The following is an 18,830-nucleotide window of genomic DNA, read 5'->3' as shown; positions in this document are numbered from 1 at the left end:
CTTGTCATGGAATGAGCAAACCAATGTTCCACCAAGAGTAGAGTAATTACAATAAAATTAATTTTGGTGGCATTATAGAGACATTGGAAGAGAAGAAAATAATCCACAGGCAGCATGAAATTGCTTGAGAGTATCACAGTATAGCACTAAGATAGGGGTTTTTTTCATATTTTTGCTCTAAAAGTTTAGATGCTGAGTTCATTCCTTAATCCCTGGTGGTCAAGGTTCCTTAAATTCCCACTAATGCTATGGAAGGTTGATTCTGTCTCATAATTAACTTAGCTAAACTCTTTAAAATGGTATCACCTTTCAAATTAATGTGGATGTGGGGAATTAAGTCATTCAGAAACCTAATTTATGCATTACCATTATCAGAGCAAAGTGTCCCAGTGTTTCTGGACCTGCTCATGGCCTCGGCCTCGTTTTGTAGACTAGTGTGGGGAATGGGCATGTAATGGGACATTGTGCAGGAGGTTGAGCATGAAGCGCTCGTGTCTTAGGTTAGCTCTGCAACACCCACAGCACCCTCCTTCCTCTCCTCCTGAATTTTTTCTTTCCCCTTTCTGTCTAACCAGGACAGATCCATCTGCTGGGAAAATAATTTATTATAGTAGGTCATTTAGAAGTTCACTTAAATTTGCCTCTTCAGAAGGATCAAAAATGAAAAAAAGAGAAAAGAACATAATTACTGCCTATCCTTTTGAGCATTGATTTGGGACCGGTAAAAGACTCAAAATGAGTCTGGTGAGCTTTCTGTCAACTGTGTTCACTGAAAGCACTGTATTGTTAAAGGACAGTGGTAGTAATTGCTTTGTGCCATTGCTGAACTATTAGTCTGCAAATGCTTGTTCATGTAATTTAATTTTTTTAATGTATGAGTTGCTATTCCACTGCAAAGCATGGAAAGTCGTTATTTGTGCAATTTGTCATTGTGGTTAAAAGCATCAAATAACCTGTATCCTCTACCACCAGCAATGCATCTGTTTGGCCTCAACTGGCAGTTGCAGCAGACTGAAAATGATACATTTGAGAATGGAAAAGTGAATTCTGATACTGTGCCAACACATCCTGTAACAGTTCCTGCTGGAGACAGTGGTAAGTGAAATGACACCATTTTTTATTTCCTTCTTTTGGGGCATTTCCTTCCTTTGTGTCTTACTTATATCATCAAACTTTAACAGTTTGTGAAAACTGAACATTTGTAAGTAATAGTAATTTAAATAAACAGGAACACACAATTTCTCCTACCTAGCATGTGAAGGGGCCTATGGATCCTAAGCAATAATGCTGATCTTGCTAGGAAAGGTAGCTGTCAATCAAAATTCCTCACAGGTATTTACATGTGATATTTGATGAGGATAGGAGAGCTCTCATCGTATCTAGAGAAGCAGAATCTCTGCTTACTCTAAAATATATGATAATATTTTTTGTTGTTGTTGTGGGGTTCCCAGAGATAGCAGGATGGTGCTGAGGCTGGCTGGGACCATCCTGCCACTCTGAAGATTTTGCTCCAGAAGTTGTACTTCAGGAATAATTTGCATGTTTTTGAAGCCTCTCTCGTAGCTGTGCTTAGAAGGCAATTCATGATCGAGGAGCTTCATGTGGCATGATGACCTCACTATGGAATATGTCGGGTTTTTCTCTGCAGAGGTTGATGTTCTCTTCTCTCTTTTTTTTTTTTAATTTCTCTCTGAAATTTTATAGGTCAGGTATAATATGTACATTTGTTTTCTCAAAGTCTCTAGCATATAATGTTGAGTCTGAATCATCCAACCAATATATAAAGCGAGAAAAAAAACTTTCTTAATTTTGTTGGAAGAGCTTTTAAAATACAAACCACATAAAGGGATTATTTTTTATCGACCTTTTTCCATGTTGCCCTTTAAGATTCTCAAAACATTTAGGAGCTTGTGCACTTTTGGCTAACAGAGGCTTCAAAATCAATAGGTTTTGAATGGAAAACTTGATTTAAATGGTTGATGTATGCAGTGCTTGCTTCATTACACAAAAATCCATTTTCCCATTCACAAGGTACATCTGACCTCCTTACCACTGAGAAGGAGGAAGCCTCTGCCAGCAATTGACATCTTGAAAATTTTTCAAGTTATCACAGCTCCAAGTCATATAAAAGTTATAGCTCAGTTACCCCTTTTGTCATCTTTGTAAGCCTGTGAAACTTTTCAAGTAGGACATTCTCTTCTCATTTCCTTTACCTTCCTGAGTTTTACTTAGTCATCATCATTTCCTGTGTTATTCTTTTTTGTTTTGAATGAAGAGCAAAAAACTACTCTGTGGTTAATGAATATTGATGCTGCAGTGACAGCTCATCATCCCATTGGCTTCTGCATTCAATAGCCAATATACTTTCTTTTATAAAATATATTGATGTTTTTGTAAATATTTTATAAACGCTTATTGGGTTTTTTCCCCTTGATAATTTTTAAATTTCTTTAGCAAACTAAAACCTGTTATACACTGCCTCAAAAATAAAAATAAATAACAAGGATATCAAATACATTTTTCCTTCCTTATGTCCTTAAATACTGTTCAAGAGAACAGGGTTAATTCCACCCAGTTAAAATGCTGTCCTCTGCAGAATATGGTATGTGGTCATTTATCAGCATGCATCAATACTAAACAACAGACAGACCAGAGAGTACACATTTTAAACCACAGAGGAGGGACCAGCTAGGCAGAAGGGAAAGTGTGATCACTAGATGTGAAATGTGAGGAGCGGGGCCCCTGGGCTATCACACTGGTTACTGAAAACTGTAAAGAAGAATCAATGAAGCCTTGATTCAGATAATTTGACAGCAGAAGAACTTTCAGTACCACCCTTCTCTAGTCCCCTGGTAATGTCCTGATCCTCTGATTTAGATTTGAGAATTTTCAACAACCCTAATAGTAAAGGTGAATGAACATGACATTTCATGTTTTGATTTAGAAAATGGGAAAGAAATTATGACACTCTGAAGATTTTTCTTATGCTTATTGAGATACAACAGGGAACAAAGAATAATTAACGCCCTAACCTTAGGGTGACAAACAGCTACTGACAGTTTTGAGAGAGGTGTTGGGGTGCTAAAGGGGCATGTGGCTACAAAGTAAAACCAGCTTTATTTCAGTGAAGAGCATACGAGTCTATAAGTGTATTATCTGCTGAGTGTTGAACCCCAGAAACAGGCGTTCCTGGGAAGTTGGTTAATATATTTGATAAATGGCACTTATTCAAGCTGTCTAGCTGATCTTTTTAGTAGTACAAGGCAGTTATTTTTCATTTGAAATGTAGAAATAGGGGAAGTTGCAGATCAATATGGCAAACAAGTGTTTATTGTTTAGTGATTACCAGTCATCAGTGGGTGAATTTATTCAACACAATATGCTTAAATTTGAAGAAAAAAGTAAAAAACAAATGCTTAAATAAACTGAAATAGTGAATACAAATCCATCTTCTAGAATAACACACTAATATTATGAAAGGTTAAGTCCAAATTTAGAAAAGCATTAGACTCATCCTGAAGTGTTTAAAAACTAGTTTCTTCAAGATCAGATATTTCACTGTCTCTTCTCAACAACACTCTGATCAATGTGATAATCCTGTGGGACATTTTCAGTGACTGCAATGCCGCTGTGACATAGCTCCAATGGTGATACAAGTTCCCACTCAAGGCCTCTCAGCAGTGCTTCTGTACCTGTTTAATTCAACAGCAGTCTTGGTTCATCTTGGATGCGCAAAAAGTGGTGAGGATCAATCTGTGACCTCACCTGGCATTTCAGATTTTAATCTAGTTTTTTTTACAGTCTAAATGTTTGCAAAAAGGTTGCGTCAGTTTGTTCCATCAAATGATGAATAATGTAGGATTTGAACATAAAAGACAAGGCTGAATTGTCAGTTCTTCAGAACACTTGTATGCAAACAAGTGAACATCACATGAACATGCTTATCACATGCAAATGGATTTAGTTTAATCTTTATAATAGACTAGCTGATGAAGAAATATGAATTGATAAAAACACAGCAAACTCCAAGACTATAATGACAGTTCCATTTTTCTTTGTATTGCTTCACTCAAGCCTCACCTTCATGTGCTGGATGCTTAAATGCGGCATTGCTTGCTTGCACAAAACCAAAAATAGGTAACCAGAGCTGTAGCATTTGTTATTATTGAATAAATGCTCTGATATTTAATGTAGAAAAGATTATATTAGTTCTCCTGGCTACTTGTGTTTATCTATCTGTTATTCTTAAAATCTCTGTATGCTGCATTTCAATCTTTTTTTTTTTTTTTAATGTGAGACTCTATTCTGAGAAACTCCTGTTAAAATGCTAGTGAAAAAAGGAATAGTTTAATATAGAATATAAACCGTTTCCATAATGCTCCTTCTTAGGGATGCTACAGCATTTTTAGTATGTAGTTATTTGTGGTATCTTTGCCTTTTTATTTCCAAACTATTGAATTCCTGGGATCTTCTATTCAAAAAGATTGTCAGTTAACATTTTTCTGAGGTAATTCTAAATGTTTGAAGATATATATGAAGGATGATTGAAAGCCAGAAAGGTACACTAATTTTTTGATCTCCTTATTATTCTAACCCATCAGGTAAATTAGGAGGATTTGCACAAGAAAACAACACTATAGATTCTGGAGAACTTGATATAGGCCGAAGAGCAATACAAGAAGTGCCCCCTGGGATTTTTTGGCGATCACAACTCTTCATTGATCAGCCACAGTTTCTAAAATTCAATATATCCCTTCAGAAAGATGCATTGATCGGAGTATATGGTCGAAAAGGCTTACCACCTTCACACACTCAGGTGAGATCTGCTTGCATTAAAAGTGGCACATTTTTGAAAACCATGATCTTTTGTATCTTTTTTCTCTCTCAGGATTACATTTTTTTCCATTTTTCTGATTTTAATTTTTGTTATTTATACTTTATTGATCTCTTGTGATAACCAGAATATTTGTAATGCTCTTGTGTTGGGATCTGGAATGGGGACACTGGGTATTCTTATTTATGAGCTGTTCTGTTGCCTAATCAGTGATGCATCACATATGGAGTTGTTTCATGCAGAATTTATAGGTACTTTTTTTGTTCTTTGGTATATGCACATATCTTTAAAAAACCTAAGCAAACTAATACAGAATCTTATGGCCACACATAAGGTGTGGTTGAGAGTTCCTGAAAACAGAAAATTTCGATATTTCTAAAGAAGAAGAGGAGCAAATACTACAGTATTTACAGCTTGTCATCTCACTAAATAAAAATGTAAAAGAAAAAATGTATAATATGTATCTACAAAGATACAGTGAGCTGGAGTTTTTAAAGTGACAATCTTCACTAGGCATCTAGCATCTTGAAACATTGCTCATAAGTGTCCCAGGGGATTTATGCTGTTCCTTCCCTCAGAAGGGGGAACAGAATAAATCAGAAGGTTTCTAATGACACTTTTTATTGCATATGGTCACACTTCCTAGTAACAAAAAAACACTTTTTAGCCTTAGTGATAGAACAGTTAAAGTATAAAAGAATGAACAGTCTTCAGGGGTGGCAGGAGACATAGATAATCAGTGCCTCAGATGGTATTTTAGCATCACTTCAATAATATGAATACAATATGTATTCATATTATTTTAAAGATTTAAAACCCTCTAAGATTAAATTTCTTTCAGCAAAATATTTGTCCAAGTGCTGGCTCAGATCCATTTTTCCACCTGAATAGGTATTTTAGCTCATTTTCTTCTACCCCATTTGAAGAAACATCTTTGTGACTTTAATTTTGTGTGTATGGATTTGCCATGGACAGAAATCTAAGTATAACAACCTAATGGCATAATTGTATCAAAGCTTGACTGATTACATCTGATACATAGTTTTAACAGCAAATCCATAACTGTAAAATTCATATATTTTAATTCAGTCCCATTTTTTTAAATTTTGATTTTCACGCTACTGGACTATTTAATTTTTTGGGTGGTTTTTTTTTTATCCAGGCATAACTTTTAAAATATGCACTATATAGAAATATAGTACTAATATATTAATAATTATTACAGCTACTTAACAGTTGCAAACCACAGACAAAGGGTCAGCAAAGCAGCTAAAGTCATGGAATGTTACATTTACTTCATTTTGTAGTTTCCATTAAAATACAAACACTTCACTGAATGCAGGAAGTACACTCATGTTTACTTAAAAGTTTGATCTTCATAATAATGATTAAATAGATTTTCTTCAGACCTTCACGTATGAACACCCACCCTCAGGCTGGCAACAACCACATGAAATTCTAGCGTAAAGAAAATTGGTTCAGAAAGTTATCAGCCATTTGAAATAGGGGTTTGGAATACAAATGCCATCTCAATGATAAAAAAAATAATAGGAGTTAGGGGAATACATGTGTGGCATGAATGAATGAAACTGAAGAAGCTGATCTAGACTATGCATTCATATGAGAAGTTATGCAAGTAAGTAATCTATTAAAAAAATTATCTTTACTTGATTCCTTATCCTGTCAAAAGATTGAAATTGGAGTGCTATTTATCCAAAAACACAGAGACTACTAAACCTGTTTCCTGTCCTCTGTGTTACACAGACTCCAAGTTCTTACTACTGTTTACTGGTACAACAGAAAGAGTAATATGTGGGTCCTACTTGGCATTTTGGATATACTGTTCCCAGGATATAAGTCAAACTCTCTTGTCCTATTTTTGCCTGGTATATTATTAGAGTATCTTTTACAAACCATTGACCGACACTTGATACATTGAAAAATTAGGCATGCTTACTTATCAGTGCCCTAGTGAAGTGCCCTAGTTTTAAGGCTGCTAAAGCTTCCCAAGGATACAGGTTTATCAGAATGTTTTTATGGCCTTGAACCCAGTGATGTCCAGGTTAAGTCCCTATGATAAAGCATATATGTAATCTCCTAAAAATGTAGTTTCAGTAAACGCTCGGGGTTTTATTTGCAACCATGTTCCTTCATGTGGGGGAAAAAATGGAGCAAAATACCTCTTGACAATTTAGGCCTTTTTCCAACAATCTCCTAACACAAGACTTTGATGAAGACACAACTTGTCCTGGTAAAATACATATTTAACTGAAATAGGTTATGTAAACAAAAGAAGGTATTTTGGCAAAAAGACATCTAATGAAATGGAACAGTGGGGGGACTACAAGCATAAGTCCATTTATTGCTATCCCTAGCTCTTACGGCTTGTACTGACAAAAGTTTCTAACTGCAAGCTGGGCATAGGTAATAGGGACAGACTAATAGCTGATGTTTGGCTTCACTGCATCCTTCCATTCCACTTCCATCCTTCACTTCCATCCTGTCCATTAGACAAGGCAGCTCTACTCATGTGGCTCCAAGGGTCACAGGAACATAGCAGACAAACACATGAATGTCTGTGCTGGTCAACGGCCCATCTGGCCTTCTGTCTGTGATAGTGGCCATGAGCAGACACAGAGAGGTCAATAAAGCAGCATGATAGTATCGTAGTTATTCTTCCCACAATAAGTTTTTGGCCTCCAGAGTTTTAAGGCTGAAGTGTTGGAGTCTGTCAGGTTGATAAAGGACTTTGCCCCAGGCCCTGAAAAGAAGGATCTCCTGTATTTGGGGTGAGCAAAAGCTTACCCATGAGACCCCCTGAGTAGCTATATGTTAATCATGCTACAATGTTCTATGGCTTCTTATTACTGGTTAAATTTTGTCACATTAATTTACATATTCCCAATCCCCAATTCTTACTGCTTCCTTCCCCTCAAACACCACCCCTAACCTGTGTTATATAAATTATTGTAACACCCTTGACCCTGGTCTTTTGTGTGCATCCCCATATGCTGTTTGGATTCCATGTCTGTTATTTTGCTTATTAAAAATCTTTATTTTTCGGGTCACACATTCATGCCTGTCCCTCTTTATTGCTGCCACCCTCGGACCTCATGCTGATTATCTCCGAGGTAGCACCCGGCCAGACCATCTGGGCCCAGCGTGCTACACTGAAGGACTTTGCTGAGTCAAATATGCTGTCTTTGATTTGTCTACAAATCTTTGACAGATTCTTTTTTCCTGTGAATTTGCATAGTCACCTTTGAATCTATGGAAGCTTTTAGCTGTAACTTTTGCAGCCGGGCTTAACTACACATCTCACACTGTACTCCTCAGTGTGTTTTGAGCTTTTGTTTTACACACTGTTGGTAGTGTTTTGTAAGAGGCAGGGCAGAATTTCTCATTCATTTCTTCTCCATGCTACCCTGGATTTATGGATCTCTAATGTTATCAGTGAGTTGTATTTTTTCTAGTCTGTTTTGTCATTGTTTTTATGAAAGCTTTTTCAGTCCTTTGAACATCCTTTTCTGAATGTTCTCCAGTTTAAATGCAACCTTTCCAAGGTGTGGAGACCAGAACAGCACAGAATATAAAAGCTGTTTAACTATGATGGTTTCATTCAGTGCCTTAATGAAGTCTGCTTTTTTTCTTTTAAATTATCGAGCTTGTATTTCCATAATCTGTCTACCATAGCTCAAAGATCTCATCCTATAATGACAAAAGTTGGCTCAGAGCCCATTTCTGGATGTGTAAAGCTAGGGTTGTTTCATGAGGACTTTGAAAAGTAGGATCTCACTCACATATATCACTTCATGTCTGTGTCTCTTGAATCCTATCTGCCCTTATCTTCTAGTCACACAGAATGACAAGTGCTAATAACAAAATTTATGCAAATGAGCAACTGCTGCTTATTTCTCAAACGTCAGTATTTGAATTTTCAGATCTCATATTAAATAATAGAGAACTCATTACTTCCTGCACTCTGCCAGCATTTAAGTTACCATGTCACCTGTCCTTCTTGCTCCTATGCCTGTGATACCCTACATGTGTAACCACACAGCACAGTTTTCTTTAGCTCCCTCCTTACTCCTTCAGTATTTCTTCCAACGTCTGCCTTCTCTCCAGTCACCTTTGACTGTAATGCAAAACTTACCTTTTACATTTGCCACCTTGTTCTCCACTTCTCTCCTGTACCCTTTGCCTGTTTCTCCACCTCTTTTTTGTACCCACTTAAAATGTGACAGCGATGAAGAGGACACTATAGTCAATATCTGTCTCTAACTGTACAACTTCTGGTACCAATTATCCTACCATTGCAGGGCGCATAATAAAAGTATGATAGAAATAAGCTTGGGAGAGATGTCAAGAAGTCTTAGTTTGCACCCTTGTCTTGTAATAGGATGAATTATATATATATATATATATATATATATATATATGAATTATATATAAACTATTACTATCAATTGCTTAGAATTCTATTATTAAACAGTAACAGAATTCAGAAAATTTAACTCTTGTTCAGTCCCATAATCCAAAACAATAGGGATATAGCATGTAGGAAATGGTTTGATGTATTCAGGACAGAATTTTTGGTTGCTTTGCTGTATTCTTTTTAGGTGCTAAAATTAATCTCAAACACAGCTACTATTTGTGTGTCACAGACTGATCTGAGATGCATAGTTTTCTTTCTGGGGAATCATAAATAAATCAACCAGAAATAATTGACGGTGGCTGTCCATTCAAAACCCAATCAATGCAAGCCTGAAAGTCTTTGTGACACTTTCTAAAAATGTCAGTTCCATTGCACCCAGAGAATCAATATGTTTATTTAAAGAGACTTTTAAGAATAAAAAAGAGGCTTTGTTTTAAAGCAGAACTGTATGGAATAGTAGGACAAATCATCACATTTAGACTCAATATAAAGGAAATTTATCCTCATAGGAGGAAAATAAAATTGGTATGGTCATGCTTATGAAGATTTTTCCAGTCTGTTTTTGTTACCATGTCCCAAATATAAAAAAGCATCCTCTAAAAGGGTTAGTTAAAATCAATTATTGTTTTTTGCTGGGGGACAGAATGAAATTTAAATTCCCCTCTGTATGGCTTTTTAAGTGTAGTCTAAAATGGTGTTCTGATAACAGCATATGTCCTTATTACATTACAGATACTAAATAGTGAATTGTACTGTGCCATTAGTGGCCAGTCAAATGGTGTAACCACTTGTTCCTGTATCAAAAATACAATTTTAACCTGAAATTGTCCTTCTACAAAAGTGGTCTCTTGCCATATACAAATTACTAAGTCATAATTAATGTCTATGTATGACCTGCTAAAACTCAGAGCTCCCTGAGCCTTCCCTTTTTAAAAGTATTAAAGCCACCAGAGATGTAGGAGTAAGAAAAAGCCAAAATTGCTTTTCTCTCTCTCACAAAATAAGATTAATATTTAATTCTCTGACAAATGAGAGTGTTGAACAGTTTTGAATAATTGCTCTTCCAAAACGATTGCATTCGTTTCCATGTGGTGCAGCACATACAAACCTGCTGAGGTACCGGCTTCTGCGCATCCTAATCACGTTACGTTCTATTCTGCTCATTCAGACATAGCTGGAAAAGTGTCTCAGGTATTGATAGAGTCATATTAACTATGCATGTCCTTTACATCCTGGCTGGTGGGAAGATGATTCTGATTACTGGGGAGGAGCACCAGTGAATTTTGGCATGCAATTTAAAGTTGAAAACATAAGAACTTAAACCCTTGTTCCAGGACAAAGGCTATCATTTTCTTTTGTCCCAGGAGCACTTTCTGAAGGTCACAAGTCATGGTGTAAAATCACTGATCCTCTGGTCCTGGGAACAGATTTTATTCCAGCTCAGGTGAATCAGTGGTTCCACATGCTGACCTTTACTTGAATAGGCCCTGGATGTAATTTAATTTCAGCGAGATCTTCAGCATGTGGAAAGATTGATGGTTTATAGGCTACAGTTCACTTCATATGATAAACATGTGTCACAGTAGAAGTGAAACTTTGAACAGTCTTAAGTAAAAGCAGAGACCCTCTACCACAAGCAAAAATGCTCTTTAATTTTCCTACCTGTTTAATTTTGCTGTATGCGTATTGATCTTTACAAGTTCAACATGCAGAAAACAACTTTCAAGCCATGAGAACAGACTCTAGATAGTGTAAAATCAGTGTAGAGCCTGGAGCAGTTTTATCCCTCCAGGTGCCGTTAGCCCTAGTTAAGGTGCATAAACATGCATAACATGCATAAAAACTTGTGTTGTGAATTTGCTTATTTTAAAAGCTGAGATGCTGCTACATTTTTCCAAGCCTTGTGATAGTTGTTAAAATACAGTATGTGCTGTCCATTGACCTGAAGTACCATAGGGCTTGGTCAGTTTGTCATTTTTGATAGTTGCAATGTTTTCTATTTTCCATCACCTGTTTTGAGCATCTGTGTTAAGAAGTAAAGCTCTTGCTCTCCTTCCTCCAGAATTCCAGACTGTACAAAAAGGAGATTGAGCAGTTAATCCTTCATCTGAAATTAAATGAAGAAAAGTAGATTATTGGGTTATTTATTATTGGATATTATTATTATCCCATATGTATGTAACACAGTTTGAAAATAGATCTCACCTGTAATTAAGGTGCCAGTCATGACTGCAGTCTCATTTCAATTGCTATTTTCTTCGCCTGGTATGTGATGGGTTCATTGGCCACTTTCTACTGAAAAAGTCATTCTAATAAACATGAGAACTAGTTGGTAATTTTGTTTGAATGCTTAGGAAAGAGCAAAGAAATTAGAAAGGATTGTTTTCAGCTCCTGCTGTTTCCCTGCTCCAAAAGAAAACTCTTGGTCTAAATATAAGCATACTGTCAGGGTGGTGCCACGGTCATCCCATGACTTGTCAAGCTCCCGTCTGTGCTTCTTTGCAGTATGACTTTGTGGAGCTCCTGGATGGCAGCCGGCTGATTGCAAGGGAGCAACGCAACCTGCTGGAGTCGGAGCGAGCAGGACGGCAGGCGAGGTCTGTCAGTCTCCACGAGGCAGGTTTTATCCAGTATTTGGATTCTGGCATCTGGCACCTGGCCTTTTATAATGATGGGAAAAATGCAGAGCAGGTGTCTTTTAATACCATAATTATAGGTAAGCATAATCTTTAAAGCTTTTACAAAATGCTAGCTTGGGGTCAGGTTTTTTAGGAATTCATAGATAGGTTTTCATAATTAAATGATCTGACTTTGTTTTTTGCAGGTTTTCCGTTTATGTGTTTCTTTTGCTACTCAGAATAAAACAGAGTATATGTTTCAGTTTCTCGATCTAAGGCTTAAGGGTTTTAATTTCTTGGTGTAAGGCATAAATACTTCAGGTGAATACAGGTGAAACAGTGCTTGAAAGGAGGATGCTGTTTTGAAGTATTTGTTAAATGGCACTGGACTAGATTTTAAGTATGGAGCTTATATAGTTTTACATTCATAATTTTAGCCTTTTTGTTGGAATGTATGGTTCTAAGATACTGGGGGCATCAGCAGTAGGAAATCACAGCTGTTCGTGCTCTTCAAACAAAACAAATGTAAACACTTCTCCAGGGGAGAACAAGCTGTCAGTTAGCAGTGGCTCAAATGATAGGTACTTCACGCAGCGGGCACCTGTGAATTATCCTTCTCTTTTTCCTTTTAGAGTCTGTGGTGGAATGCCCCCGAAATTGCCATGGTAATGGTGAATGTGTTTCTGGATCCTGCCATTGTTTTCCTGGGTTTCTGGGCCCCGATTGTTCGAGAGGTAAATCAATCCAATGCTTTTCTCAAGTCAGTTTGAGCAAGCATGAAGACAAATCCAACAGAAGAGCAACATCTCAGATGTTCTTTTTTATAAAGCTTTGGGGAAGATCTTCACTTTGATTGTTCTGCTGTGTTCTGTTTCACAGCAGCCTGCCCGGTGCTGTGCAGTGGCAATGGGCAGTACTCCAAAGGACGCTGCCTGTGTTACAGTGGCTGGAAGGGCACCGAGTGTGACGTGCCTACGAGTCAGTGCATCGATCCCCAGTGTGGGGGACGGGGCATTTGCATCATGGGCTCTTGTGCCTGCAACTCTGGGTACAAAGGAGAAAACTGTGAAGAAGGTAAATGCGTAAATATTTATGCCAGCACCAGCTGTTGTCGGTCAGGTTAACAGCTGGCTCATTCAGCTCTATGAATTTCTCTAGATTTAGATGTTATGCACTAACCCCATTTCTTCAAAAATCATTTTACAATACTACAAATCAAGTTTTGGAATCACTAGTATCACTGAACTCTATAGAATTATTGAACTCTATTTATTCTCAAGTAAGCAGTGGGAAAATTCCAAGTATCATGCATGTAATCTTTTTGCTTGCCAGTATATTTGGGTTTTGTCTGGCTGAAGTCAGCTAAGAAGAAAGCACATGAAACACGTATATAGGAATTCTTACTGAATTTTCCAAGTATAGAATAATTGTTAATTTATTGTTTATGTATTTGTTAGTAGTCTTTTCCACTGACCAGATTGTGGAAAGTGCTGTTTCAAATGCATCAGGGGGGAAAATGATGCATTATTCTTGTATTCCAGAGATGTGCATAATAGTATTTATTCTGGTGTGCTGCAAAATGCAGTTCATTTTCCATTCTATTTTTTTTAGGGAGTAAAAACTGCTATTTTCTTCCCCAAACAAATTGATTTTATTGATCTCCACATACGAAGTAATGCAATTAAGTCTCTGGAATTAAATTTTCAGACCATTGACCCTACAAGTGTAACATCTTATTGAGTCAAATTGCTAAATTAAATCTCATCATCTAAAGCACAAGTGAATTAAGACAGATAGACAGTATGCAACTCGTTCATTTCTGAAACAATTTGGGGGTCCTATACAGCTGTCAAAACTATATAACAGTGGTTTGGTTCAGTTGTACCAGGGAATAGTGCTGCAGAGAATCCAACACTTACTACATTATGATTAGGCAGAGTCAAGATGAGTTGCACAAGACCCAAAGCCAATCTTGCTGTAATTCAGAAAAATGAGCAAGCCTGTAAAGATTCTCCATTGATTCAGCAGTAACTTGTAATTGTCTTGATGTCATTTATGTGCATGCACAAAATTTACAGGATCAGAAGGTGATGTGAAAAGGAGGTGTTGTAGCAAGGAAAATTGCTGCTATGCAAGAAGTGATGACAGAGAGTGATTTACTTTGTAGCCAGAGAAGGGAGGCTGGCACAAAGAGATCTTAGTCCATTCCATCTTTTCCTCATTTGTTGCAATGAAAGAAAGGTGAACTTCTCAGCTTCAGCCTACTAATGTTTACTTTCAAGGTGGATACAATGCTGCCTATTTCATAAAGTCTTGAAATGTGAATTAAGCCCAAAGGTGCCGTTAGCACCTATGGGTCGATTACTGTTGTTAGGATTGACAGGTTTAAGCTGATGTTTCTCATCTCCCTGCAGCGGATTGCTTGGACCCAGCCTGCTCCAGCCACGGTGTGTGCATCCATGGTGAGTGCCACTGCAACCCGGGCTGGGGTGGCAACAACTGTGAAATCCTGAAGACAATGTGCTCTGACCAGTGCTCTGGTCATGGCACCTACCTTCAAGAGAGTGGTAGCTGCACCTGTGATCCCAACTGGACAGGTCCAGATTGCTCCAATGGTAAGAGTTAAAAGCACTGACATTTTATAAAATGCTGGTGTCTTGAATAGCAGCATTTTAACGACATTATTGTGTTAGGACCTGACCTGCTGAGCTGATTGATCACTTTGAGTTGACTCCAGCATGAACTGTAAATTGATTCAAAGGTTCAAAATAATTGATGAGTTTAAGGGATTTGAAAATCTATGTATTTGTTTGTATCTTTTAGCTAATATCCTTCATCAATAACTTCAGGTATTTCGCAAGCAAGTTCAGAATGTTTCTTTGCATGGTATGGATATTTCCTAATACATCTACTTAGGAACTTAAAATTACACTAGTGAAGCCAGGGACATTGACATTTTAAGAATCTCCACAGATAATTTGAGGTAATTTTCCTGAAAAACAGATAGCCTTCAAGTTTGAAGGCAAAGGGAAAGCAAGAATGAGTCTTAAACAGCTTTTGAGGCAGGGTGCAGGCTGCCAGGATAGAAGGAGTTGGTAGGAGTGAAGAAGCAGAGGAATTTCTTGAAATATGGAACTGTGCTTATTAAAACCATCATCTGAGCTTAGAAACAAAAGGAGAAAACTGGAGGTACTAGCGCAGAGAGCAGAATCTAAATATTTATAAAGTATGACAGCTGCTTTTTGACAAATATGAGTTTTTAGAATCTTTGGTAGCCACATATCAAAAAAGAAATCATGTCTAACTGTGAGACATGTATTTGCGTATACCAGTTCATCTAAGAACTCAGACATTTTGTTAATGAAAACTGAACACATGGGCTAGCTGGGTTTGTGCCAGCTTATGAATAAATATAACTTTTTCATGAAGAACCATCTTTTTAAAACAAATGTACTTCCTGACCAGGATCTGTGATACTTCATAATGGTTTATGCATACGAGAGTGATAGAGTTCCAAACATGTAAGGAAAAGTGACATAGAGAAGAAAATGTTGTCTTCTGTGAAATTTGTTCAGAAGGAAAAATCCTTTTCTGCTTCTAGCACTAAAACTGGTTATTTGTGTTAGACCCTGTCTAGTTTTCAGGCAAAACATGGATCCCCTGTTTACTGACACATCCTCTATGCTTCTTTTAATGACCAGTTATGTTCCATCTTTTACTTACGTTTCATGGAATAATTTGTCATTAAAATAACATAAAATGTTTCTGATCTCAAATATCTCAAGTGTGTCATACTCACAGAAGAATGTTTGTAAGAGCACCCAGATTATTTGCTGAAGCTGTACAAAATGACCTTCAGAGAAGTACACTAAAAAAGTAAATCTTACCCATAAACATGTTGTTAAGCTGTTAGATGAAGAAAAGAATGAGTTATTTCCATCAGAGGGTTTTATAGGTTTGAAATCAGCAGAGCTTTCCTCTATCTTCATCAGCAGTTTGTCCGTTAATTAGCCCTTCAATTCCACTTCAATTAAATTAACTCTAATTAATAAATTCATTACAAAGATTGACGCACCTTGCTCAAAGCTAGTGTGGTAAAAGCTGATAAACACCTTCACCCTAATGAAAAATTGATTAGATTGAAGAGAAATAAACCTTTCTTTCTCAGAGCTGCAGTGATGTTTTGTGACTCTGAAGTTAATCAAACCATCTTGCATCCTTTAATCAAAAATTTAATTCAAAGTAGATATAAAATGCTGTATAGTTGGTGAGGGGGAAAGGAGGAGGAAATTACAGCTGTCTTTCTCCATAAAGGTTTTGGGCTGTTTCTTACGGGAAATGTCACAGCTCCTTGATACTGTGTTTAATGTTCTACAGTGCTTTGAGACAGCAGGGAGAAAAACACAGTTGATCAGGAAACTGGAAACCTTTCTTGTATTGAATGCAAGTTTCTTTCACTGTTAAAAATAATTTTGATCTTTTATTACTGAACTACTTGCTGCCTTTTTTTAAAAAAAAAAAACCACCAAAACCCTAAATAAAGCATTTCTATGAACCACACAGGGCTACAGCCAGCTGTATGCCAAGGAACTAAACAAGTCCCTCAGGCTGTATTGTATCTCTTTGTTTTTCTGTTTTGTGCTTAGCAAAAGTAAAGTTTGCTGGAGTCTGAATAAATGAACCAGAACGGTAAATGCAAAATCTGGCAGTGTAAATTATCATCTTGTACTAGCTGAGAGTTAATATGTGTTGTTTGGCCTCTGACTACCTTTGGCTGTTAACATATTTTTCAATTATTCTATCAGATACAAGATCCTGTTACTATATGTAAATGACAAGTTAAATTGCTGTATATTGATTTATTTTTTTAACAAAGTATTATTGAAACCAGACTGTTCATAGCTGTCACTGATACAAATTTACTGAAAGTAAAAGAGTAAAATGATCTTTTATACTTTACAGATGTGTCAGTGTGTCAGCATAGTGCTAATTTGTCTCACTAGGGCTGATTCTTTGTAATGAAAACTGTGTCAGAAATGGCACATTTTAACTTTGAAAGAAAGCAGGGAGAAGAGTATGGAGAGGAAACCTTGCTAATTTGAACTTCGTCATACTAGATTTTCATTCACAACAGACAGTGATCTAGGTACATGTTACATTTTGTCACTGTGAGTACAGTGGAACTTCTGGTAGGTCTGTGTGCCATATAATCTAAGATACAAAAGGTTACTCTTAAGACATATGTGACCACAAAGAAGCATGCTTGAAAATTACTTCAATCTATCAAAAGAGCTGTGAACGCTTTAACATCGCTAAAGTCTGCTGGCCAACTAAAAGAGCATTACTAAAGAGATAAAGCTCTGTGCTCTCTATTCTGTTGAATCTTACCTGAAAATGTCTTCCACAGTAAATTCCTTTGATTTAACTTTCAAAGATTTTGCCTTTCTTATTCTTCACATGTTGAATTAAAATTTAGCGCTTATAACGAACATATTCCCTCCCTCTCCCCTGTTCTTGCCGCCTCCCTTTCTCCGCAGAAATCTGTTCGGCGGACTGTGGCACGCACGGCGTGTGCATGGGCGGCACGTGTCGCTGCGAGGAGGGCTGGACGGGCGCAGCCTGCAACCAGCGGGCCTGCCACCCCCGCTGCGCCGAGCACGGCACCTGTAAGGACGGCAAGTGTGAATGTAGCCAGGGATGGAACGGAGAGCACTGTACCATTGGTAGGCTGCCTATGCTTTACCCTGTCCTCGCTGCAAAATTCAAACAGCCGGCGCTGCTGGCCACGTCTGAATAAGAAGTGTAATGCTTTGAAGAATGTTTCTTCGAGCAGAATATTTGCATGTGTCAGTCTGTGAAAAAGAGCTGGTATTTTAAGAAAGGAAATGGTTATGTAATGGTTCATCAGTTCTTCATACCTAGTTTGCCATGAAAAGAAGGTGGAAGAATTTCCTCTTCAATCTTTTCCCTTTAACTACCTTTCACCGAGGGGGAGGTAACTTTTATTTTGAACGGTAAATATACTATTTGATTTGTGCTTTTCTATTTTTATCTGATAGCTTTATGTCTTTTGGAAATGAAGCTTCCTATTGTTTTTCTTTCTTTTTTTCTCTTTTAAGGAGATGAAGCACTAAAAAGTGACTTGCCTACATAAAAATGTCACTTCTACCATGTAATAAATGTGATCTAACTGCCCAAAATTATCTTCTTGTCAACATAATGTTCTATTTTAGAATACTATCAAATTTTTTATGTATTAATAATGTAACAGCAGATAATTACAGCTGGTTGAGAAGAAGCCATCGTTATTACAACTTCAGTGTTTCTGTAACCAAGTTAGTTCTAGTGCCTGAAAACCTTTGGAGGCTACTATACCATTATCCAAATGGAGCTTTTCTAATCTTGTTATTACAGTCCATATGTCCCATACAGAGCAGAATATCCTTCTCTGCTACACAGGCTTTGACAGTGAGCTAGCATGAGAAATCATGGATGTAAATAGGTGGACGAAGGAAACATGGAGCTGTAGTGCTAAGAAATTCCCTTCCATGCTAATTCCCCTTTTTGCAAGATGCTGCAGGTCTGTAACAGTGGAGAAGAGTCCTATCCACACAATTTTTATCTCAACAGAACCCCAGAAAAACTTCTGCATGACAACAGGTAGGAAGCACAGGCAAAGGAGCTGGCAATGGTCTAACATGTAAGAGATGATTGGTTTGTACTTTGGTGAGTGGAGAGCATTGCATGAAGCTCATTAGAGGCTGTGACAGGAGTAACCATGTGACTGAAGTATTTATGGGGCACATCTCCCAAGTATGAGAAGCATCATGGCTAAGCACTTTAAGGTGGATTGAATTGGCAACAAAAGAGGTAGCCACAGGTCAGACAAAGGCAAACATAGCACTGAGTGATGAGGAAATCATAGATAATCTGAATAATAAAA

At 37.3% G+C, this 18,830-nt stretch overlaps 1 protein-coding gene across 50 annotated transcripts in view; it reads left to right on the top strand.

Annotated features, from left to right (window-relative positions):
* The window catches only part of TENM3 (teneurin transmembrane protein 3), an 843,796-nt gene that overhangs the window by 746,335 nt on the left and 78,631 nt on the right, over positions 1–18,830 (top strand). For all 50 annotated transcript variants that reach the window (XM_086889918.1, XM_086889906.1, XM_086889899.1 and 47 more), the window contains 7 exons: positions 973–1,095; positions 4,602–4,816; positions 11,775–11,985; positions 12,520–12,621; positions 12,767–12,961; positions 14,302–14,502; positions 17,425–17,610. In XM_086889918.1, coding sequence (XP_086746044.1) covers positions 973–1,095; positions 4,602–4,816; positions 11,775–11,985; positions 12,520–12,621; positions 12,767–12,961; positions 14,302–14,502; positions 17,425–17,610 — 1,233 coding nt within the window. The remainder of the gene's footprint in view (positions 1–972; positions 1,096–4,601; positions 4,817–11,774; positions 11,986–12,519; positions 12,622–12,766; positions 12,962–14,301; positions 14,503–17,424; positions 17,611–18,830) is intronic.

Source organism: Cyanistes caeruleus, chromosome 5, assembly GCF_971803275.1.
Source record: "Cyanistes caeruleus chromosome 5, bCyaCae1.hap1.1, whole genome shotgun sequence".
NCBI lineage: Eukaryota > Metazoa > Chordata > Aves > Passeriformes > Paridae > Cyanistes > Cyanistes caeruleus.
The sequence above is the reverse complement of the archived record's forward strand: the minus strand, read 5'-3'. Positions and strand labels throughout refer to the sequence as shown.